Here is a 25,932-nt window from a genome sequence, read left to right as displayed (position 1 = left end):
GAAACACTTTGCTGGGACCAGCACCGCATGGTGAAGTCTGAGATGAGGTCACAACGGATCACACAACCTTGGGGGGTTGGGGGGACTTGCCCTTGGAATCCAGAGCCCCAGGCTGGGAAGAAGCCCAGGTCACCTGCAGGGGCCACGTGGAGGAGGCATTTCAGGTGACAGCCCAGGATCAACAGAATGGCATGGGGGCAAGCCTCAGCGACCAGCCACCCAGGAGACAGATCCTGGCTGCCCCAGTCCCCGGTGATGCTGCAGACTAGAACGTCCAAGTTTCTGTACAAGCCCCTGCAGTGGTGGCCAAGTGCACCTGCCTGAGGCTGGGCTGTGGTCAAGCCACCTTGCGTGCTCCCAGGACTCAGCCTCCCTGGCCCAGACATGGCCATACCCTGAGAAACCTGCCACCGTCAGCTGCTCATCGGAGCCCTAACCATGGTCCTCCTTCCTTTTTGGGTGACTCAGAAACTTAGGATTCGGCTGGACTTCCTCTTTCAGCCCTTGAAACATAAAAGGACACCTGGGAAATCAGGCCACCAGGTCACCATGCTCTAATGTGGCCTACTTTGGACCAGAGTGTCACAGCAGGAAGTTCTCCCTGGCCCGAGGGTGTGTCGACAGAGGTGTCCTGCTGGTCTCTGGAGCAAGAGGCTTTATATCTGCTTCCCATTTCGGGGAGGGAGGGAGGCTGTCTGTGCCACTGATCGGATTCGTGTCTTCAGTGACAACCAGGGAGACAATTGGGGTGTTCTCGCTAGAGCAGAGCGAAAACCCAGCAAGGTGACACCAAAGTGAGGGACGATCCCATCCCACTGTGACCTCAAAGCAACAAAGGCTGTAACACATATGACGAGACTGCACGGCTGCAAGTAACAAGGGAGAGGCTGAGATGCTACCTGTTCATGGCAACAGCCGAACGAGAAATTTTTGAGTCTCCTACGTAACTCTAGTTTGGCCAGTCTCCCCTCTTGGTCTCTGAAATGGGTAGGGAGAAGGGCGAACATTAATCACTATGTTTATATTTGCTGTAAACTCTTCAAGTTATAATTTTCTAAATTTAAAAGTGACCACAAATTCAGTAAAGAAGTGGGAATGGGGGGCGGGGGAGAAACAGGGATGTTTTTCAGGTTTATCAAGATCACATATAGGGGTGCCTGGGTGGCTCAGTGGGTTAAAGCCTCTGCCTTTGGCTCAGGTCATGATCTCAGGGTCCTGGGATCAAGTCGAACATCGGACTCTGCTCAGTGGGGAGCCTGCTTCCTCCTCTCTCTCTGCCTGCTTCTCTGCCTACTTGTGATCTCTCTCTGTGTGTCAAATGAATAAATAAAATCTTAAAAAAAAACCACATATAGGCATTTCTGTGAACTGTAGAAAAATCACCTTGGAAGGGATCTGTCGGGAGAGGAGAACAATAAGGGTAAGCAGGAACGTTAGATTAATTAAACTGGAGGCCACAGGCTGGGGGACTGTAAGTTCTGGTGCCTATATAAAGGAACCCAAGTCTAAGCCCATAAATGCCTCACGGTTGTGAAATCAGGATACTGAGGACGACCAGCCACGCCGAGCCACGGAGGCTGTAAGCTATAGCCAACTGGTCCTCCCTCGCCTTGTTTCCTCCTTTTCTCCAGACAAGTCCCCGAGTTCCTGCTGGGGACCACACTTCTAACCACTGCCCGTTGGCTGCTGCTGGACTTGATTTCTGCTCAAATAAACTTCCCATTTTTAATATGTCTCAGTTCATCTTTGAACAATATAAAAGAAAAACCAGTGAGACTAAGATACTCTTGGGAAAGGCAGCATGTGGGGTTGGGACAGGGAAGCCAACATGGCAAGGGGCTCTGGAGGCCAGCCTGATGTCCCCTGAGGAGGAAATCCCAGCTCAGCTTTGTTGGGACACTTGCAGTGGCCTCCCGGCCTTCCAGAGAGGTCTACTGAGCTTTGCTCTCCCACGTCTGAATCCCACAGGACAAAAACTACAGCCAGATTGGACTATTTCAGTCCAAGGGGGGATGGGGGAGAACCAGTCTCTAATGCTGAGCAGGGTTCTTGACTACAGGGAAAACTGCACAGTTTCCTGGAATCCAAGCAGTGGCTCTTAGTTGAGAGCTCACTTGGGTTTTGTAACCATGGTTTTCCAAGGCCCAACTGTATAAAAATAGAATATTTATTTAAAAAATGAAACCTGACAAATAAGCCACTGCTGTTTCTACTTACAGAGAAAGCTCTGGAAGATTCCCAGAGCCTGGGCCCAGGCAACATGGGAAACGCTCTCCACCTGTAACGAGGTCCCCTGGCACTGGCTGTCGGCTTCCTTCCAGCCCTAGGGTGACTCTCAAGGGTGCTCAGGGAAGGGCATCCAGAAACCACGAAAGATGGTCCTCAGAGAGCTTTTCTTGGGTGTTAAAAGCTCCTTCTCCAGCTGGAGAGAATATCTAGTATTCCAGGAGTCCCCTGTGACTTTCCCTCTAGCTCCGTCCCTGGACTGAGGGCAGGTAGAAGGACCGCATTCAGGGATCTTTTCTTCATGACCATGATTTGTGAATACTTGTGACCCATGGGCCACATCTCTGACCTCTACTTCCACTTCTCTGTCGAGCCACAGATTTGCAGGAAGAAAAGTAAGTGACATTTCAAAAAAGACTTCAGTGATTTACAAAGGGCCACAGAAGGAATAACACACGTAGATGGGTTTTATGGTTATTAAAGTCTTTTTTTTTTAAAGATTTTATTTATTTATTTGACAGAGAGAAATCACAAGTAGGCAGAGAGGCAGGCAGAGAGAGAGGAGGAAGCAGGCTCCCCGCTGAGCAGAAAGCCCGATGTGGGGCTCGAACCCAGGACCTGGGATCATGACCTGAGCCGAAGGCAGCGGCTTAACCCACTGAGCCACCCAGGCGCCCCTATGGTTATTAAAGTCTTAAACTGAACAGTGTCCTGGCATCTAGGAATACTTCTTTCCCGCCTTGGATTTGCCACTTTCAAAGATGCCTTCCTAGCCCTAAGGAATCATGACCCCCCAGGATTAAAGGGTATCTTGACTCATACAGAATTGGGCTCTGCCACTTATCAGCGAGGATTCCTGATTCACATTCTACAAACAAGTCATAATCCAGAGACGCTGCTGACAAAGCCTCACGGAGCAGCCTGATGGTCACTTACTTACCGTGGTGCCCACTTCAACGCCAAACCACCTTCCTTGTCAAGAAATGGTCCCTGAAACTGCACATGAGTTGTTGGTTTTTTGTTTTGGGGTTTTTTTGTTTTTGTTTTTGTTTTGCAACATTAGAGCATTTTCTTTCACAACATGCTCTGAAGAGCTGAAGCATAACCATCCCCCTCCCTGATACCTTTTTGGAGATTCCCTTTATTAAAAGTGGTGTGTTTCCGAAAAGCAGATTAATTTTAAAAGCGCTCAGAAAGCTTACCTTTGCTGTTTACCCACCAGTAAATCATTCTGCAACATGATGATTTGCTGCACTTCTAACAAAAGGTACTTTTCAGGAGACCCCCTATTATTGAATTTAATTTTTTTTGTAGCAAACCTGTTCCATAATTATATGTTGGCTGGTAATTGGGTAAAGTCTGTTAGAAGAGCTGCACTATGGCGTGTTTTCCAATAAGATGTTAATGGTGTCATGCTTTCTTCTAGGGTTCTAATGTCAGTGTTAAAATTCAGCCCGGTTCTGGTGCTGTCACATGCACAAACAGCGGGGAAGGGGACACGGGGTTTAAAAACACTCACTCCTCCCCCTCTTGGAAGGAAGCCTCCCTGTGGTGCCCCAGCACTCTGCTTCCTAGCGGGCAGCTCACTTGGTGATGACCGGCAAGGACTCTCCAGCAGGTACTTGTGCCCTGCTCTGCGGCAGACACGCCGGGGTCCCTGTTCTCAGAGACCATACAGCCCAGCCCTGGTGGGGGCAGCTCCACATTGCAGTTTTCGTTAGGGGAAGGGACAACAGGCCCAGGATCGGAAGACTTAGTTTCAAGCCCATTTTTGTCCCCAGGCTATTCCCGAAAGAGTTTCTGTATCCGAAGACAGGCAGTAATCCTGGTTCTCCCCGCTCCACCGGGTGGTAATGACATTAAACAGGTAGGAATGCGTTTTGTAATCACAAGTACGTGGTAAGGTGCTGTCAGTACAGAAGAGGCAGCAAGCAGTTGGGTGCTAGCTGCCTGCATAAGGAGGAGGATGCCAGGGGCGGGGAAGGGGGAGGATGGGATGCTATAGTGCATCATGGGCTTGGGTGACTCTGAGAAAGGACTGGTGTCTAGAAGAGGCCTGTAGGGTGGAGGTTGGGAGGAACAGGCCTGACAGAGCTGGAGAACTGGAATGGGAGTGTGGTGTGACAACCGCATGGCTGGCGCTCGACCCAACCCCTAGCCACTCAGGAATGAGCCGGTTCCTGCAGACCCAAGAGCTGAGCAGACAAACCTGAACGTATCCGATCATTTGTTGAATTCCAATAGCCACGTTTTAAGCTGAAGCGTTGTGTTCCTATGACAACCCTATAATGCCATCATCACTACGTTCATACAGAGACAGGGTGGCTGGTCTAAGAGATGTTAATTCCTTACTCAAGATAAGTCAGCACATGACGGTAGGAGTTTAGAGCGTTTGGCTCCAAAAGCCACATTCTTTCTCTTAGCGAGAAAATGTTTTACTCTCTGTTCCCAAAAGGAACAAACATGAATGTGAACACAGAGAAGCCAAAACCCGAGGCCAAGGAACCACAAGAAGTCGCCAGCCTCCCTGACAGAAACCACCCATTTAGGTTCCTTACAGGATTTTTTTTTTTCTTTCTTAGATTCGGCCTATGATTTAATGGAGAGAGAGAACCACAGCTGGGTGGGCGAGTTCACTTTTCAGGGGTTCTCCAGCTTCCATGAGCACCAGCTCACCCTGTTTGTGGTGTTCCTTACACTGTACACTTTAACCCTGACTGGCAATATCATCATTGTGACCATCATTAGTGCTGACCGTCACCTCCACACACCCATGTACTTCTTCCTGAGCATGTTGTCTGCCTCAGATACCATGTACACGCTTGTCATTATACCCAAGATGCTCTGTAACCTCCTGGGCCTGAGCCGGCCCATCTCCTTGGCTGGCTGTGCCACCCAGATGTTCTTCTTTATCACCTTGGCCATCAACAACTGTTTCCTGCTCACAGCCATGGGGTACGACCGCTATGTGGCCATCTGCAACCCCTTGAGGTACACGATCCTCATGAACAAGGGGGTGTGCCTCCAGTTGGTGGGGGCAGCCTGCAGCACTGGACTCATCGTAGCTATGACACAGGTGCTGGCTGTGTTCAGGTTACCCTTCTGTGCCACAAAGGTCGCCCACTTCTTCTGCGACATCCGACCGGTGATGAAGCTCTCCTGCATCGACACCACGGTCAATGAGATCTTGACGTTGATCATCAGTGTCCTGGTGATCCTGGTTCCCATGGGGCTGGTCTTCATCTCCTATGTCCTCATCATCTCCAGCATCCTCAAGATCGCATCATCCGAGGGCCGAAAGAAGGCCTTTGCCACCTGCACCTCCCATCTCACGATAGTCATTGTCCACTATGGCTGTGCCTCCATTGCCTACCTCAAGCCCAAGTCCGAGAACACCAGGGATCAAGATCAGCTGATCTCGGTGATGTACACCGTCATCACCCCCCTGTTGAACCCTGTGGTGTACACCCTAAGGAACAAGGAGGTCAAGGATGCTCTGCTCCGGGCCACAGGAAGGAAGCCTTCCTGATGAGATGGGCCTGCTTCAACGAGGATCCCATAAGATTCTCCGGAGCAGGAAAGCAGAGCAGTGCCCACAATCCCTAGAGCTAAAACTCTGGAGCCTATGAAGCAGGGGGCGGGTGAGAAGAGAACAAAAGTACAAAGATTCAGCTACTGGAGAAAGGGCACATTTCCCCAGGGTCTAGGCAAGCCTGCACCTCACACATGAACACAGACACTGTGGGACTTCAACACAGGAGAAGGGACTGCTGGGAGGGAGCGGGGTGTGTGGGTGGAATGACAACAGGACAGAGGGAAGGATAAACCGGGGGCAGCTGCTCTGGGATACAGCTAAGATCTTAAATATGTTCTTGAACACTCATTTTGGACACAGAGTTTCCCTGCACCCATTTACACAGGGTTAAGTCCTTGCCGAAGTAATTCCTTCACAGACAATCCAAGCTCTCTGCATCCCGGACAGCATAAGCCAACGGACAGCAGACATGGGAGTGCGTGGAAAACTCACCAGGCTTGAGCTCCAGATCTTTTCCACTTACGTTCCAGGTTGACTGTAGGGAAAATAGAAATCTGTTTCCGTGATCATGTCAGAGAAACATTTTCAGAAAGTGATTAAAATCCCCTGATGATCTAGTTAAAGCTGTAGTACTAGGTAGATCATGCTGGCATTTCTATTCTGAGACTCCACGAGGTTGGTGGCGATACAGTCTGAGGGACTCGCCCACTGAGGAGAGATGGGCTTGCCATGGGAGAGGCTTTCACGGAGTGGAAAAAGTAACAAGTGCAGGGGAGTACAGCAGGGGGACCGCAGCAGTGGTGAATGGGAGAAGGATGGGAGGCTGTGCATGGTGAGGACAGCACAGCCACCTGACGACTTAGAAACCACCCAAGACAGGCTCTAATTGTCCATCCATCCTACCGCCATGTAAGAACCCGAGGCCCTGAATTAACAGGACATGCGTGGGTCACTGGCCACCTCCACTCCCAGGACTCCTGTCCTCAGCATGTCCTCCATTCCATACAGCCCTCCACCCGAACCATACCCAGTGACCAGTCACCTCCCCTTCCCGTCCTCAGGCCATTCTACCGCTTCCCACCACTCAGCAGGGTATGCATTTAGAAACCGCAGACCAAAGCTGCTCTCCCATGAACCTTCTGGTGAAGGAGTTCCTCCATTTGCTTCCTCATGCCCCACCACGTCCCGCTCACGCATGCACATGTCTTAAGGGCAAACTTCTGCTTGGTAGCTTCACAGACGCCCCTGTGAGATGGGCAGGGACGCATGGCCAGACACCCAGCTCCAGCCCCTCTACTGTGTCTCACCAGGACCCACTGATGTGGTCTTCAGGTGGTGTTCTGTACATCTGTTTTAAAAACTAGGGCTGTGTCCAAATCCTTCACAAATAGCTCATTATGGCTCCTTCTTACATGGATTCAACTACAAGCTTTTTTTTTTTTTTTTTTTTAAGAAATTTATGGTGGGGCACCTGGGTGGCTCAGTCAGTTAAGCATCTGCCTTTGGCTCAGTCTGTGATCCCAGAGTCCTGGTGTCAAGCCCCGCATCAGGCGTGGAGCCTGGTTCTCCCTCTCCCTCTGCCCTACCCCCTGGCTTGCGCTCTCTCTCTCCCACGCCCCCCCCCACACTCATTCTATCTCAAATGAATTTAAAAAAAATTATGGTGAAATCCAAAAGAACTCAAAAGTACCCTGCATTTACCAATAGTCACTTTTACTAAGGAAATAAAAATTCCATTTTTAGACCATCTTCAAAAATCCTGCCCTGTTCGACCTTCTCAAGAGATAACTCTATCTGCCAAATTAGCTCCGGCAAACGCTAGTGGTTTTTGTAGGTCGGCTGAGTGAGAGGAATGGAGCACAAGCACGGAAAGAGCAAGACTCTGGTTTGAGTCCTGCTGAACCTCTCACTGGAGATCTACATCTGAATGAATTATTTAGCTTCCCTTAGACTCAGTTTCCTCATCTATAAAACATACCCACGGTTTATGACAAACGTGAGACGATAGGTCGGAATATCCTTTGTAAATGACGAAACAAATATTTATTTGTATTAGGGTAGGAAAACAGCAAAATCATCTCCATCAACTTCCAGCGTAATCCACCCAGCCCAGGGTTCAACCTCGTCAGCCTGAGGCGGCCACTGCCCCGGAGACTTTGGGGACGCCGTGCTTGTGTCTTCCTGCTGTCTCTCCTATTTCTACACCTGGCTCAGGAGTCTCTCTCCTCCCACACTGTGGAGGATGAGGAGGGGAGTCCTCGTTCCTGGACACTCCCCAGACACACTGAGTCTTAGAGAGTGGCTCGGGGAGTGCCCTGCACCAGAAAGCCTGTGTTATACCTCGTTTCCCCAGACCCAGGGCACTGCCCTTCACTCCTCAACCAGCCTCTTTTGTTAAGAGCACAAGATCATAAGATGTTTGAATTTAACACATACCATTACCCCCTCCCCGATGCAGATCCCCGAGGAAGTAATGGAATCTTTCCTTCTCTACAAAACAGGGTTATGAGGACCTGCTCTGTGTCTCCTGTCTGACTGTCCTAAGAATCAACTACACTAGAATAAACACAGTAGATAGAAATTGCCATAATAACCACCAAAAAGTGTTAAGATAGCATATTACCATTATGATGCTTATATCCCTACCTTTCCAATTTCTCCCGGCCATTTTATATTATTTCACCAATTTTTGACTCCTACCTTTCTCCCACATACACTTAAGTCCTAAACCCTATTGCACTCAAGTCACATTATTTGCAGTTCCTTGCAAAAAAAAAAAAAAAAAATCCCCAAACTTTGAACCACTATCTTTTGTTAGCAATTCCAGCACTAAGTGCCTACCCTCATACTCCACACCAAGCACCTTCCCTCCTCCTAGTTCAGTGGATTTCAAATTCTTCACCATGACCCATGACCCTCAGTGAGAAACGCATGTTCTAGCATAACCCAGTGTGCATTCATAAATCTGCAAATGGAACAAAGAATTCACAGAACAGTATTTATCCTTACTACTTGCAATGCATTCTGATGTTTTTCATTCGTCTTTTTTTTTTTATTTTATGAGCGAGACAGCGAGAGAGAATGTGTACACACACAGGGGGAGGAGCAGAGGGGGACGGGGAAGGAGAGGGAAAGAATCCCAACCCTAATCCACGCTAAGCACCTGATACGTGGCTCGATCCCAGGACCCTGAGAGCTTATCTGAGCCAAAACCAAGAATCGGACGCTCAACCGACTGAGCGACCCAGGCTCCCCTAGTCTGTTCCAATTCATTTTAGTCAAATAATGCTAATGAACAGAGGGGCAGCTACAACATACTTTGAACAAATACTCAATAGAGAAAAGTTAAAATACTCAGCTAAAGTTCATGTCGAAGTCCAATACCATCAGTCTACATTTCTGTGCTGCTGGGATTGAAATCTTATGTAAGAACTTGACAACAATGGAATTATATTATTGAGCATTCGGTGTTTGTATTTAAACATGGGACACCTCAGACGAGGGATGCTTACTCTTCACGGTAGTTGCTGGGCTGCCACCGTGGTCACACGTCCGGGACATCCGGTGGGTGGCTCACTTCTCACATGAGAAACACACTGGCAGAGAAGCAAAATTATCTTGAAGGAAATACCTTGTTTTTCTCTAACACTTTCTTTTTATTCATACTCTTCATTAAATATGGATTACAAATGATTTAACCTGAAGACTATCATATACGACTGTGGTGGCAAAATTAAAATCATGCTGTAAATTCAGGACTTAAAAAGAATTAAAAAGCTAAAAATAGTGTTTCACAATTGTTTTATTTAAAATTATGAATACAGAATACCAGTTTTACAAGGATTAGAATTCTGATACCTAATTTTCATTATTCTGCTTTGTCCATTTAAATTTTATAAGTATTTATTGGCTATACAACATATAACATGCTTTCTAAAACCAAAAAGCAACACACACTCTCGATATTTATATAAAAGATGATTTTCCTGTTTAAAACTCTTAAATGTGTCCCCCAAATTAAGAGTTCTCACCCATCAATTGTTCTTGTACTTTACTTCTGCAGGAATAAATATAATGTACACCTCAACTGATTGAATTTTAACATGCAAACCATATAAAGATGTTGCAGTCTAAAACCACGGGATAATTAACCATATTTGAAAATGCATATTTGAATATTTGTTAAAAAGCCAATGGCTTGCTTTGTCCAGATTCCTGATGCTGTCAACCTGATTGGAGGTAACCATTGTGCTAGCGTGTGATCACTGTTGACCTACAAGCTCAGAGTGGCCCCCCAAAATGGCTTACAAGATTTTTAGCTACCAACTTTGCAAAGACTAAAGACCAAAGTAGTAACAAAATAGAGGATTCTGACTAAATACCAAAAGCAAGTCAAACTTTGACGTGCTCCTGGGGCAGCCCTCTAGAGTTAGGATAACCCGGGCAGATCTGGACACCATAAGGGGCCATTGCATACGTGGGTGGCCCCCACACAGGCTGGAATGAGCATCTGTGAAGGAGGCCACCTATTTTTGTCTTCTTTTATTCTGAAACAGTGGTATGTTAATTGGCATTTTTCTGATTACAAAAGCAACACTCTTTGAAAAAAGCTTCAGAAAATTATAAAGAAAAAAGTGGAACCTCTGTTTCTCCAAGGGTCACTATGGCACAATGAGAGCACAGAGCATTTCTCCTCCACACACCCCAGTCCCACCTCTATCAAACACTAGAAAGGAAACATTTTTAAAGTAGGATCCCATAGCCAGGGCTTCAAAACGGAAATGAAATTTTAGTGGGCTCCAAATGACACAGCATGACCTAGAGACACAGAACAAGTGTGACCAACTGGATAAGGGAACTCAGAGGCAGAGGGAGTCAGAAGAGCAGTCGGGTCAGGAAAGTTACCTCATGCCAGAGGTGGAGGAGAACCCAAACGACAGGAAATGCCAAGAGAAGGAAACAGGAGGTAGTGGCCCAGAAGCAGCAGCCCTCCCCAGGCAGGTGGTAGCAGAAAAGTGCTGGTGGTTTTCAGACAGAAGCGTTCCCTGGAGAGCGGGGCACAGCGGCAACACAGGGGTCCGCCCGTAACAGAGCAGGGGAAACAGGACAGAAATACATGATGAAGCAAATAGGAACCAGAAGCCTTGAGCTAAAAAGTAGTAATTTTTTTTAAGTAAAAGAATTAAAAGCAAATTAAACTCACTTCTCTTGTTCACTGTGAAGCTATACATACTGGCTAATACTAGTCATTATTTAAAACAAAGTGACAGGAATTCTGTTAAGTATAATTAAAGAGTAGAAAGGCACCTGGGTGCCATCGACTCTTGGTTTTGGCTCAGGTCCTGATCTCAGGGTCATGGGATCAAGTCCTGCGTTGAGTTCCATGCTCAACAGTTTGTTTCTCTCTCTCTCTCTTTCTGCCCCTCCACCACTACTCTCTCCCTAAAATAATTCTTAAAAAATAAAATCATCTTTAAAAAAGTATAATTGAAAGGTAGAGAGAATGTGAGTCAAACACAGATTTTACAGATGAATTATTGGTGGCTTTTCCCTAAAACCCTACTAAACTTCAGTTCAGAACAGGCTCACCTCCACAGCAAAAGAAATGGGGAGATGACAACAGGTGTGTGCAGCAAAACTGTGGAATCCGAAAAGCAGATTCATACATGGTTATGGTCTTGCATGGGACTTAGCACAAAGACCACAGGCATACAAGGCCTGCAACACAGCACACACACCAGAGACACCGAATTCTCACCTGGAATGCCAGAAGTGCTCAGGAAAGGGAAATAGCAAGTCTTCCTGAACCTAAGAGTTATGATTGCTTTAGGAAAACACCACTGAGTGCTCACTTCGGCAGCACATATTCTAAAAATTGGAAAATACCACTGAAAACGTTTAAGAGATACTATCCAGCCGGAGCCTCTCCCCTGCTTGCACAGAAGGCTGGAGGGGGTGACTTTCCAGGGACACTTACAGAGGGGAGGTAGCACGGGGAGGTGTGCTACAGTAATTCTTTTAGAAGGTGAAGAAGAGGTAAAGGAACATCAGCAATGCTTACGGGAGACTGATGATAAGGCTTACAGCTCCCACTCAGGACACTGAAGACCGTTTCCTGGGGAACTTAGCATTCCATGAACAAAACCCAACATGTATGGAAAGTTCCAGGTCTTATATTGAAAAAGTAAGCTTCCTTTAAGAAAGCCAGCTTCACCACATTTCTCAGCTTTATCACCCTTATAGGTAAAGCCCACCACTGAACACACCTCAGCCCTTCTCTCACACACATGTGTGTGCGCGCGCGCACACACACACACACAGTTTCCAAAGAGCTTGTTAGTGCATTAGTCATGTTACAAATGGACTGACAGGGATACCCAAGCATTTGGGAATAAGATGAAAACAGACACCATCTAAAAAACAGGTAACAAAAGAACATGGTAGAATCAGATACAGTGCATGGGGTAGATCAAAGTCTTTCTGAAGATGTATATTCAACAATTTCAGAAGGACGTGACGAGATACAGTATTGGTGAAATAAAAGCAGTTCTGTATAAAAGGCATGTACTGAGAAGCAAAAAGAGCTTTACAGATTAAAAATACATTACCTGAAATAAAAAATTAAATAGGAGAGTTGCGGAGAAATTTGATGAAATGTCTTGAATAGCAGAACAAAATGACAAATAGGAGTGAACTCAGGGGCTCACAAAAGAAGACTGAAAATAAATAGAAGATGTTTAATATTTGACTAGTCAGACTTCAAAAATAAGTAGAAAGGGTTAAACTTTCAAAGAAATAGTAAAAGAGGACTTCAAAGAGCCGAAGGACATGAGCTTCCAAACGAATGGTCTCCCAATGGTCTCTCTTTTTTGTGACCAAAGCAGTCACAACACAAAATGTATCTTTATGAAGTTTCTAAAAACCATGTTAACAAGACGACCTTACCAACTTCAAGATTAAAAAAAAAAAAAACACACAGAGGTAGTAATAAGCTATGACTGGATCAAGAATCAAAATGGCCTTGTACTTGATACAAGAAGCTGGAAGACAAGGACATAATGGCTTCAAATGTTTAAGGAAAAATTAGTCCTGTTCACCTTAAAAATAGAAACTACCAGTTATTTTACCAGCAAAAGATGGGTTTATTTGGAAGTAAGAGAGAATTATAACCCAGAACAAAGGAGCTGCAGCACAACCACAGACAAGTCTGGGAACAAAGGAGAGGCACCTTCTTTAAGGAGAAAACGGGGGAGTTGGGAGGGCTGTTCTGAACTAGAAGTCCTTTGGAAGAAACTGGAAGGTCCGAGGGTGGTGACTTCTCATTGGCTGAGCCATTTCCTGTGGGGATGAGCAGCGTTTCCTCCTCCTCCTGCTGGAGTAGGAGATGGTATCCATTTTCAACGTCAAGTCCTTCTCCTTCCTGCCTGGTCTGAAGTCAATGAGGAGTGCTAGGGCTGACCACACCCCTGCCCAAACATCTCAAATCCATTTTTGTGAGGCTTCCCCATCATTAATTTTCGCTGTCCAAACAAGAATTGTAAACTCAACAAATTATCAAGCAAGTGTGAGTGTAAAATAACTTTTTCCAACATGTAAAATCTCAACATTTTGCCCCTATCTTCTTTCTCAGGAAGCCATTAAAACAGCCTGAGTCCGTGACTCAGGAAGAGTCACAGACTCTTCTAGAACAGAAAGGAGGAGGAAATGCTTTCCAGCTCACTCTATGAGGTCAGCATTATCTTGATACTAAGCCCAGACAATGGCATCACACAAAAAAAAAAAAAAAAAAAAAAAGGAAAAGCTATAGACCAATATTCCTGATGTACTAGGTACTAAAATCCTCAACAAGATGGAATCCAGCAACAATTCCACTTTGAGGCATAAGTCCGAAAGAAATGAAAAATGTGCCCACACATTTAATTAAAATTAAAAGAAGGGTGTACACCATGAAGAAAGACAAACAATCCAGGAGATAGTGGATCTGGAAGAGGAGAGAAGGAAGGGGATGCCAGGTTGGAACTGAAGTGTCACATCCATAGCCCGTCCATTAGCTAAGGAGCCACTGAGCAAAACCAGAAAAAGTCAGAGAGTTCTCAGATAACTCGATCCATGAAAAGAAAAAGGCAGGAAAATTAACAGTTGCTTGACATTATGGACCAGAGAGAGGGAAAAAAATGCTTAACTTTCTTGTTCAAGAGATACGTAATTATAGTGTATGACGCAGATTGGCTGTGAACATTCATGTACCCATTATTACTGAAACAGGAAACAATGACAACCAAAGTTAGAACATACACATATTTTGAGAAAGAGGAAAGAGGGAAGTGTGTGAGTTAGGAACTAAAGATGAGAACAGGTAAAGTTATTGAAAATAGTGTGATGGTTAATATTATGTGTCAACTTGGCTGGGTCATGTTGACCAGAACTTCTGTCAGCAATCAATCTGGATGTTTCCGTGAGAGTGTTTTTAGTGGCGACTGACATTTAAATTGGTGGGATATGAAAATATGAAAAGGGATGAGATGTAATCAAGAGATAAATAGATAAGGAAGATGTGATATATATATATCACACATACACATACATACACACACACATACATATATACACATATATATGTGTATACACACACACAATAGAATATTACTCAGTCATCAGAAAGAATGATATCTTGCTCTTTTCAATGACGTGGATGGAACTAGAGGGTATTAGGCTAAGCAGTTTAAATCAGAGAAAGACAGTTATCATTTGATTTCACTCGCATGTGGAATTTAAGAGACAAAACAGATGAACAGATAAGAGAAGAAAAAAAATAAGTTGAAATCAGAAAATCCGAAAAGGAGACAAACCATGAGAGACTCTTAACACTAAGAAACAAACTGAGGGTTGTTGGAGGGGAGGTGAGTGGTGGAGGGCTGGAGTAAGTGGGGATGGGCAGGCATTAAGGAGGACACATGCTGTGATAAGCACTGGGCGTTATACACAACTGATGAATCACTGAACTCTACCTCTGAAACTAATAATATACTATATGGTAATTAATGGATTTTAAACAAATTTTAAAAAATCAAGCTGAAAAATCAATTAATCGATCATGTTGAGTAGAGATTTCCTCTGTAATGTGGGTGGGCCAGTTGAAGCCATGAAGAGAGCCAAAGAGTGACCTAGCAAGAGCAGGAAGGAACTCAGCAGCCGGTGGCCTTCAGACTTGTGTTATTGCACATGCTCTGCCCTGGGCCCCAGCCTCTTGGGTCACCTTATAGCCTTGGGACTTGCCAACCTCTATAATTGTGGGAGCCAGCTTGAGAAAATAACCCTTCGTCTCTCTCCCTCCCTCTCTTGCTCTCAGACACACAGAGACATAAATATATATATATATGTAATATACAGATACAAATATATACTATATTATAAATGTATATATGTATACATATGTATGCATACATACATATAAGCATATATATGTATATTTTATGTATGTTTATAAATAAGACAGACATATACATTCAATTGGTTCAGTTTTTCTGAAGACCCCAAATACAGGTAACCTCTAGAGAAAAAGAAAGGGTAGGGAGGGATGGAGTAGAGAATCACTTCCTTTTATATATACATATACCACACACACACTCACCATTGATCTTACAGAAATAAAAACCCATAAAGGAATACTATGAACAGCTGTGTGCCAACAAGTTAGGTGACCTAGATGAAATGGACCAATTCCCAGAAAGTCACAAACCAGCCAAACTGACTTAAGGAGTAGAACATCTGAATAGACCTACAATAAGCACAGCTCGCATCAGTGATGAACGGAATTCCCTCAAAGAATAGCCCAGAACCATGTAGCTTCACTGATGAAGTCTACAAAACATCAAATATCAATCCTTCACAGATTCTTCTAGAACAGAAAGGAGGAGGAAATGCTTTCCAACTCACTCTATGAGGTCAGTATTTTGATACTAAACCCAGACAATGGCATCACACACAAAAAAAGAAAAGCTATAGAACAATATTCCTGATGTAGTAGGTACTAAAATCCTCAACAAGATGGAATCCAGCAACAATTCCACTCTGAGGCATAGCCCAAAAGAAATGAAAAATGTGCCCACACAAAAAATTACAGACTGATGTTCATAATAGCATTATCTTCACGACAGCTAAAAACTGGAAACCAATTTCCATCAACTGGTGACCGGAGACATAAATACAGTATATCAATATGTTAGAATATTATTTGGCCATAAAAAGGAATAAAATATTGATACAGGCTACAGCATAGGTGAAGCTTACAGTGTGCTAAGTCCAAGAAGCTAATCACAAGTCACGTATTGTATGATCCCATTTATAGAAGATGTGCAGAAGAGGCAAATCCATAAATAGAAACTCCATCAGTGAGTGGTCAGGGGAGCGGAGAAAGGAAGAGTGGCCACTAAGGGCTACAGGGTGTCCATGGGGGTGATGAAAATGTGCTGAAATTCGTGGTGATGGTTGTACAACTCTGATTTTGGCAAAAACCACTGAATCGCATACTTTAAAAGGGTGCATTTCACATTCTGAATGCCATCTCAATGAAGCCGTTGTGTATTTTTGTTATGCTTTTGTAAGGTGTTATTACTGTAAATGGTTATTTTTATATGAGATCCTTCTGGAGAATATTATGCCCCTTTACTGAAGAACAGAAAGGGAGCACCGCATAAGTGAGGCCATATTCATTGATGAGAAGATTCAAGGATGCAAAGGTGTCGATTCTTCCCAAATCAATCTACAAATTCAGTGCAATCCCGATACAAAGCCCAGTCAGATGCTGCGTACACACTGACAGACAAATTCTAAAATTAGTTCAGAAGTGTAAGTTCATTCCTTTATTTAACAGATATTTACTGAGTACTTACACTATGTCACTTTTATTAAAGTTGCTGGGGTTCAACAATCAAAATGATAAACCACCTCCCTGCTTTCGTGGGGCTTATATTTAGTAATGTGCTAAAATAGATAAGGCTATTTCAGAAAAAAGTTACAATCAGTTTTTACTTGATCTAGCAGATACCAAGACACATCATAAATCTATATTAATTAAAACAGCACAAAATTGGCACAAAATAGCCAAAACAGATCCATAGAGCAGAATCCCAAAACAGATGCATACAGAGACCAATTTGGCACATGACCCAGAAAGGACCATGATGGAATAGATAGCACTTAGAAACATGCAAACATGAAGTTCTCATTAGATTTTTTTTTGTTTTTAACTGTACTTCCTGGCTCTGAACTCCAGTGCACTCGGAGCCAACTACTAGAAAAAACAAAAGCAAAAAACAAACAAACAAAAAACATCCATCAGTTGTTTCTCTCCTGGTTTGATGTTAACAATCCAAAGAAAGGGTTGCCCTTCAATTTCACCCGGTGCTATGAAGCACAACAGACTCTGATTTGCTGGTCGGGGTCAGGAATAAGACAAGATCAACAGGAAAACAAGTTTTGGGAAGGTTGCCTTTCACCCACATACCCAGCACCAAGGGGTGACGATCCTCCTGACCTCGGCTCTCTGTCTCATTTCTCCCCACTCTGGCCCAGGATTGCTTTTATTTATTTATTTTTTAAAGATTTTATTTATCTGACAGAGAAAGACTGAGAATGAGAGCCCACAGGCAGGGGGAGCTGCAGGCAGAGGGAGAGGGAGACGCAGGTTCCTTGCTGAGCAGGGATTCCTAGGTGGGGCTGGATTCCAGCACCCAGAGATCATGACCTGAGCTGAAGGCAAATGCTTAACTGACTGAGCCACCCAGGAACCCTCTAAACACGCTTTCTGATGCCCCTTCAATGGACCAAAAAATGCTCCCAGAGAAGAAAGGCTGGGACCTCCTCATTGGTTCCTTTGCTAACCACCCCCCCAGGAGTGATGCTTCCCCGTGCCCATTTCTCTGATTCTAAAACCAGCATGGTCCATGAGGTCAGGTAAGGCTGGCAGATGCCCAGAGATGAGGGCCCGTGCATGGCTCAGGTGTGCCCAGAGTGCTCTGGGATCTCTTTCCGAGGGTCTCTTAGGTCAGAACTATTTTCGTGACAAAACTGATGTTCTTCACTTTTTCCACTCATTCTCTCCTGAGACACAGTTTTTCAGAAGCTACATGATATGTGAGATGGTGTCAGATCATGTGCAGAAGCACACATGAAAATGCAGGTTTCCTTTCTACGAAGCGAAACACTAGAAACAGCAAAAACGTAAACAAGTGTCACTCTCCTAAAATTTTTTGGGTGTGGTTATTTTTCATAACAATGTTATTGACCTTATTGTGTGGATTGCCATTTTTATTTTATTTTTTTAATCATTTTTTTAATTTATTTTCAGCATAACAGTATTCATTGTTTTTGTACCACACCCAGTGCTCCATGCAGTCCATGCCCTCTCTAATACCCACCAACTGGTTCCCCCAACCTCCCCCCCACCTCTTCAAACCCTTCAGATTGTTTTTCAATCTGTCTTCCAAGAAATGTTAAAATAATTTATTTAACAAGAAAGAAGATAATATAAAGTCAGAAAGCACCAGGCCCAAATGGGTTCACTGGTAAATTCTACAAAGTATTTAAGGAAGAATTTACACCAACTCTTTTCCATCCCTGTTAGAGAATAGAAGCATAGGAAATACTTTCTAATTTATCCAAAGAGGCCACCATTATCCTAATACCCAAACCAGACAAAGACATTACAAAGAAAAACACTAAAAGCTAACATGTCTTATGAACATAAATTCAAAATCCCTCAACAAAATATTAGCAAATTGAATCCAGTAATGTATAAAAAGAATTATACATCACAACCAAGTGGGAATTATCGCAGGTATGCAATTCTGGTTCAACATTTGAAAATCAATTAATAAAGTTCACATCAACAGGCTAAGAAAAATTACAAGAGCTTATCAATAGACACAGAAAAAGTATTTGACAAAGTCAACATCCATTTGTGATAAAAACTCTCAGTAAACTAGGAATAGGGGGAAATATCCTCCACTTGAGCAAGAATATACAAAAACAAACCAAAAAACTCTATATAGGTAACCATAATAGAATCTAGAAGCTTTCCCACTAATAAATAGCAGGTACAAGATAAGGATGTCCTGTCTCACCACATCTTTTCAACATGGTACTGGAATTCCTAACTAATGCCGTAAGACAATAAGAGGAAATAAAATGTATATAGATTGGGGAGGAAGAAATAAATCTTTTATTTGTTTGGAGTTTCTCTGATTGTCCAAATCAAAATTTTGTTGGAATTTGGTCACAGCTGTCCATGTTGAAAATTCAAAAGAATCAAGTAACTATTGGAACCAGTAAACAATAGCAAGGTTGTAGGACACAAGGTTGATACACAAAAGTCAATTGCTTTCTTATACCAGCAATGAGCAAGTACAATTTGAAATTAAAAAGAATATAATTTATGTTAACACCCCACAAAAATGCAATATTTAGGTATAAGTCTATCAAAATATAGGCAAGGGGCACCTGGGTGGCTCGGTGGGTTAAAGCCTCTTCCTTCAGCTCAGGTCATGATCCCGGGGTCCTGGGATCGAGCCCCGCATCGGGCTCTCTGCTTAGCAGGAAGCCTGCTTCCTCCTCCCTCTCTGCCTGCTTGTGATCTCTCTCTATCAAATAAATAAATAAAATCTTAAAAATATATATATATAGGCAAGAACCACGTGAGGAAAACTACAAAAGCTGCAATGAATGAAAATAAAGAACTAAATAAATGGAGAGATATTATGCACTCACAGACAGGCAGACTCAATGTTGTCATGCCATCAGTTCTTCCCAAGTGGATTTGTCTATCCAACACAATCCCAAACAAAATCCTAAAACGTTCTTTTGTGGATATCAACAGACTTACTCTAAATTTATTTGGAGAGGCAAAAGATCCACAATATCTAAAGAGAAGTACAAAGTCAGAGAAGTGATATTACCCAACTCCAGGACTTACCGTAATCAAGACAGTATGGTATTGGCGAAAGAATGGACACATGGATCAGTGGAAAAGAAAAGAAAGCCCAGAAATAGTCCTTCATAGAAACTGTCAACTTGGGGCACCTGGGTGGCTCAGCCGTTAAGTGTCTGCCTTCGGCTCAGATAATGATCCTAGGGTCCTGGGGTCGAGCCCCACATCAGGCTCCCTGCTCAGCAGGAAGCCTGCTTCTTCCTCTCCCCTGTTTGTGTTCCCTCTCTCACTGTGTGTCTCTCTCTGGCAAATACCTCAAATCTTAAAAAAAAAAAAAACAACACTGTCAATAGATCATTAATGAAGGAGTAAAAGAAATACAATAGAGCAAAGACAATCTTTTCAACAAATGGCGCTAGAACTATTGAATATCACCATTAAAAAAATGAATCTAGACACAGACCTTACACCCTTCAAAAAATGAGCTCAAAATGGATCACAGAACTAAGTGAAAAATGCAAAACTCTAAAACTCCTAAAAGACAACAGGGAAGAAAACTTCACTGACCTTAGGTACAGTGATGGTTATTCAGATACAACATCAAGGGCACCATCAGTAACAGATAAAAACCTCTGCTCTGTGAGAGATGGCGAGAGAAGAAAAACATAAGCCACAGATTGGGAGAAAATATTCATCTAAGACACATCTCATTTATCCAAAATAAATGAACAAGTTTCTCACTCGACAATGAGAAAACAATCTGATTTTAAAAATGGATCAAAGACCATACGATGCCACCATCAAAAGAAATGAAATCTTGCCATTTGTGACGACGTGGGTGGAACTAGAGGGTATTGTGCTGAGTGAAGTAAGTCAATCAAAGAAAGACAATTATCATATGATCTCCCTGATATGAGGTAGTTGAGAGGCAAAGTTGGGGGTTTGGGAGGTCGGGAAGGAAAAAATGAAACAAGATGGGATTGGGAGGGAGACAAACCATAAGAGACTCTTAATCTCAAAAAACAGACTGAGGGTTGCCCGTGGGGAGGGAGGTAGGAGAGGGTGGTGGGGTTATGGACATTGGGGAGGGTATGTGCTATGTTGAGTGCTGTGAAGTGTGTAAACCTGGCGATTCACAGCCCTGTACCCCTGGAGCTAATAATACATTATATGTTAATAAAAAATTAAAAATTAAAAAAAATTGATCAAGGACCTTAGCAGACCTCAATGATGTTGATACATAGATGATAAATGATCCTATGAAAAGGTGCTCCACATATGCTATCAGAGAAACGCAAATTAAAACGAGACACCACTACCTACCCGAGTGGCCAAAATCCAGACCCCTAGGGTACCCAGCGCTGGGGAGGATGTGAAGCAAGAGGAACACTCACTCGCGGCGGCTGGCAGTGCAAAATGGTATGGCCAGGTGGGAAGGCAGTGAGCAGTTCCTACAAAATGAAACATGCTCTCACCATAGGATCCAGCAACCGCGCTCCTTGGTATTTACCCAGAGAACCTGGAAGCTCTGTTCACACAAAACCTGCGTGTGCACATTTATAACAGCTTTACTGACAATTGTCGAGACGGAGACACAGCCGAGATGACTTCGCTAGGGGAATGGTAAAAGAAACTGTGGTCTATTCAGATTATGGAACATTGTTGAATACTAACAAAAGCTCTCAAGCCATGAAAAGACACGGGAGAAACTTAAAAGCATGTTATGCAGCGAAAGCCATGACTCTAAGGGCTACGCATTGCATGATTCTTAGGACATAATATTCTGGAACTGGCAAAACTACAGAGACAGTAAAAAGATCAGTGATGACCAGGGGTTGAGAAGGAGAGAGGGAAGAGCAGGCAGAGCACAGAGGGTTTTCAGGGTAGGGACAGTATCTGTATAATCTATCAGACATGCATCATTTTACATTCGTCCAAACCTACACAACGCCCAGTACCAAGGCTGAACCCGGACGTGACCTGGGGACTGTGGGTGATGACATTTTAACCCAGGTTCATCAGTTGAAACAGATGTACCAGTTCTGAGGTGGATACAGGTAATGAGGCAGATGCACCTGTGTGGGAACAAAGGGTATGCAGACTATGCTGTGCCTTCCTCTCAAGTTTGCTGCCAACCTAAATCATCTCTAAAAAGACAAAGTGTAAGACCTGTGCCCCTGAAACAAATATGTTATATGTCAATAAAAAAAATTAAAATTAAAAAATTAAAAAACAAAGTCTTTAAAAAAACACTGATTATAGTTGTAATATATCGTTCAGATAGAACTTCTAGGGATGAGTGGGGGTAAGCTCCAAGTTTTCTTCAGTGGATACTTTCTACCAATTCCAATCAAATTGCCTTCACCCACATGTCTATCTCCACGTGTCTAGGACTCTGTCGAGAGCAGAAACTGGGGAAAGATTTTTAACAAGATGAGATTGATACCAGACTCTGGCCATGTCAACAGGGTCACAGGATTTGGCCTGTTTTATAGGATTCATATGATCTCTTCTGGCTGGAAAAAGCCACGTGAGGCTCAGGACCTGTGGTGAAGCAACGGGTCCCTCGTGCACGAGATTGACGACAGAGCTCAAGGCTGAAAATGCTGTATGACTGGCAGAAAATATGCAGATCGGAATGAACAGCTTAGTCTAGTGACAGAACAGGGCAACGGGAAGGTGGAAAGACAAGAGGAGCCAAAGTACGTTTAGAAAAGGTGCTTCCTTTAATAATCCAGGTACCAATGGTAGAGGAAAAAACTCAAAATTCTCAAGAGCCCACGTGTTACTTTTGTGATCTGTTAGTGTGTAATGTTTTCATCGTTGGAAAAGCAGAAATAGATGATCACTTTTGGTATCAAAATGCTTCTAAACAAAACCATATATTTGTAGAGCGTTTTCTGTAATTCTTTTTACTGGTGCCCTTATTCCAGCAGAACCCAGAGGTGCTGTCCAGCATCCCTCCCTTTCAGCCTGGAGAACCTCCTTCCACACCCTTGTAAGGCAGGTTTGCTGTCAACAATCACTCTCAGGGCTTTGATTTCCTGGGAATGTGTCTTTTTTTCTTTTTTTCCCCAGTGTTTCAAGATTCACTGTTGATGCACCACACCCAGGGTCTCTTTCACCTTCGTTTTTGAATGGTAGTTTTGCCAAATATGGAATTCTTAATCTCAAGCCCTTGGGCCTTCCTCTCCGAAAGCTGACGGCTATACTGAAGAGGCAGCTGGGATCCTCCTTCCAACAGACAACCCGGGGCTCCAATTTGTTCACATCTCTTTCCCCCTCCCCCAAAGTCATGTTTCTGTTTGGGTACTTAAACATCTCTTTTAAAACAATGCTTGCAAAGGAACAAACATTGATAACTATTTTCTTTTTCTCCAGCCATTTAAAACGTGTCAACCCATTAACTGTTCAGTTCCCTTGTGTGTGAGGAGTCATTTATTTCTTGCTGATTTCATGATTTTTCCTTGTCTTTGTCTATCAACAGTTTATAATGTATCTACATGGGCTGTCTTTGTATTTACCCTTCCTTGGGGAGAGGGGAAGGGGGGCCTCTTAGATGCATAGATCAACGTTTCTCATAACATTTTGGGAGGCAGATTGGCCACGGAGATACTGAAGGAAGAAGACATGAACAAATGTCTTCGGAGAAGGTGACACTGTGTTGGGTTTCCAGTTCCATCTCTGGCTCCCCTCTACGCCTTCTCTCCTGAACTCCCTCCCGCTCCAGATGGAGTCCAGACCACTGGGTTTACTGGGGCGGCAATGGTACGCCAGTGTGGCAAGGCGGCTCTACCCCGTCATGCTGGACTGGTAGAACTGGAGCCTCTCCTCCTTTCCGAAGACAGACTCCACTTTTCTAGGAACAATGAGCTTAATCCAGGGGCATTAAAGTTCACGTGCATCTTGCTCCCAGCTGTTCTAGAATTCATGGAACTGAATCACACATGCAAACATAAAAGGCACCCCTCCTCTTCCCCTTTCTTTCACAAATGACCCTGCTTCTATCTAAGAAATTTAAAGAATTCTGTTTCTTAACTCATTTGATCACAGATGCTTTTTCTCAGTTGGTTGCGCCTTCTCTGACTCTACAAATTGGAATGACAAAGGACTTACATCTGGGTTTTTTACATTCTTTCCTGAAGTCTTCTACTGAGCCCCTTAGTACTCATTCATCCCTTCTTCCAATGGTTTTTGTTGAATAGGTAATCACACAACACTGTACAAAAACTAAAATAGGCTCTAGTTAAATATTAAGAATGCAAGTTGGTGCAGCCACTTTGGAAAACAGTGTGGAGATTCCTTAAGAAATTAAAAATAGAGCTTCCCTATGACCCTGCAATTGCACTACTGGGTATTTACCCCAAAGATACAGATGTAGTAAAAAGAAGGGCCATCTGTTCCCCAATGTTCATAGCAGCAATGGCCACAGTTGCCAAACTATGGAAAAAACCAAGATGCCCTTCAACAGACAAATGGATAAGGAAGATGTGGTCCATATACACTATGGAGTATTATGCCTCCATCAGAAAGGATGAATACCCAACTTTTGTAGCAACATGGACGGGACTGGAAGAGATGATGCTGAGTGAAATAAGTCAAGCAGAGAAAGTCAATTATCATATGGTTTCGCTTACTTGTGGAGCATAAGGAATAACACAGAAGACACTGGGAGAAGGAGAGGAGAAGGGAGTTGGGAGAAATTGGAGGGAGAGATGAACCATGAGGGGCTGTGGACTCTGAGAAACAAACTGAGGGTCCTGGAGGGGAGGGGGTGGGGGTGTCGGGTGAGCCTGGTGGTGGGTATTATGGAGGGCACTTATTGTATGGAGCACTGGGTTTGGTACGTAAATAATGAATTCTGGAGCACTGAAGAGAAATTTAAAAAATAAAAATTTAATAAATAAATAAATATTAGTCTGCCTTCAACTTCCTTCCTGTCCCTTTTAGAATGCTGACTCTGAAAATATCACCAAAATAACCTGTTGATAAACAAAGCTGACTTTATTCCTATCTTGATAAAGGAGAGTATGACCTTGACAGAGTACTAGTATCAACTAGAGGGGAGTGAAAAGTAAGGCTATTCCTGATGTTTTGGGGTGAGGTATATGATCAGGTTTTCAATTCAGGGGTTTTAATTAGGACTGGGTGAGTACCATGATATAACACTTTAGGATTTGTAGGCTCAACCAAGTGAGACTTTTGAGGGAAGTGTTTCCTGTGCCTTAGAGAGTTAATAGTCATTTAAAAGCTATTAAAAAGCTGAAGAGTTTGATGGTCACTGACCTGAGTTTTTTCTTGTGAATGTTCATAAGAAGAACAATATAGCTCACAACTTTTGTCTTCCTGGGCAAGGACTGTTTGGAATAGTAATGCCATGCTGATGAAGAACAGTAAAGTTGTACTACTGAAAACCAATGCATAGCAGAGTCACGTTATCACAGTCAGGAAGCACACACCCTCCTTCCCCCCTTCCACCCCCAGTCCAGGCAAGACACAGTATGTAATTCTGCAGACAGGCCTCCAACTACAGGCTAATACACAAGCATACATGGGCTCATAGGCACATTCATACCTTTCCTACTACATTTAATATCATGTTGGGTGCCTTTCCACAGAGTACTTAAAGATTCATCTGAATTTCTTTTTATGGTGACATAATTTTCCATTTTATAGATAGGTCATCACTAACTCAGCTTACTGCCCACATTTTTTTCCCAGCTCTTGCCGTTATAAACAATTCTATAACAGACAACTATAAATATGTCATTTCATACTTAAGTGAACACAAGAAAGTGAAATGCAAAGTCAAAGGCTAGGAGCATCCTAAATTTTGACAGACCATCACAGTTCTCTCTATAAAGTTTCTTGGCAAGTGATCTCTCACAAAGAAGGTGTCAACATGCAATTTCCCGTCAGTAGGTCTCAAAGAGGAAAGAGTGTAGTGAGAGGCAAGAGGGCTCCGAGATGGAAAGCTTCGATCTGGAGCTTCCATGCCACTCCCTGGGACTGAATACTGTTTCCTTCTAGCAACATCCCCACAGGCACGTCGCTTCTGTCTCGGTTTGTCTCTGAGGTGGGCTTAATGACAGCGACGTCTTCAGACTTGTGAGGATCAAAGTAGTTAATATATTTGCAGAGTGTTTAGAAAGGACGTAGCACCTAGTAAATGCTATCTAAGTAAACTAAGTACAGATAAGACTTGAGGCTTCCCACCAGTAGAGACATGAAACACCCAGTGCTT

The 25,932-nt window shown here is 43.6% G+C and overlaps 2 protein-coding genes across 2 annotated transcripts in view; one reads left to right on the top strand and one right to left on the bottom strand.

Annotated features, from left to right (window-relative positions):
* LOC125086296 (olfactory receptor 10J3-like) overlaps positions 1-25,932 on the bottom strand; it is a 152,008-nt gene that overhangs the window by 42,712 nt on the left and 83,364 nt on the right.
* On the top strand, positions 4,826-5,755 carry LOC125086300 (olfactory receptor 10J1-like). Its single transcript, XM_047705524.1, has one exon. It carries the CDS (start codon positions 4,826-4,828, stop codon positions 5,753-5,755), a length of 930 nt encoding a protein of 309 aa, XP_047561480.1.

The sequence above is a fragment of the Lutra lutra genome, chromosome 15 (genome assembly GCF_902655055.1).
Source record: "Lutra lutra chromosome 15, mLutLut1.2, whole genome shotgun sequence".
NCBI lineage: Eukaryota > Metazoa > Chordata > Mammalia > Carnivora > Mustelidae > Lutra > Lutra lutra.
The sequence above is the reverse complement of the archived record's forward strand: the minus strand, read 5'-3'. Positions and strand labels throughout refer to the sequence as shown.

Coding starts and splice junctions, on each gene's coding strand:
- LOC125086300 (XM_047705524.1), top strand. CDS start 4,826: ATGGAGAGAGAGAACCACAGCTGGGTGGGCGAGTTCACTTTTCAGGGG.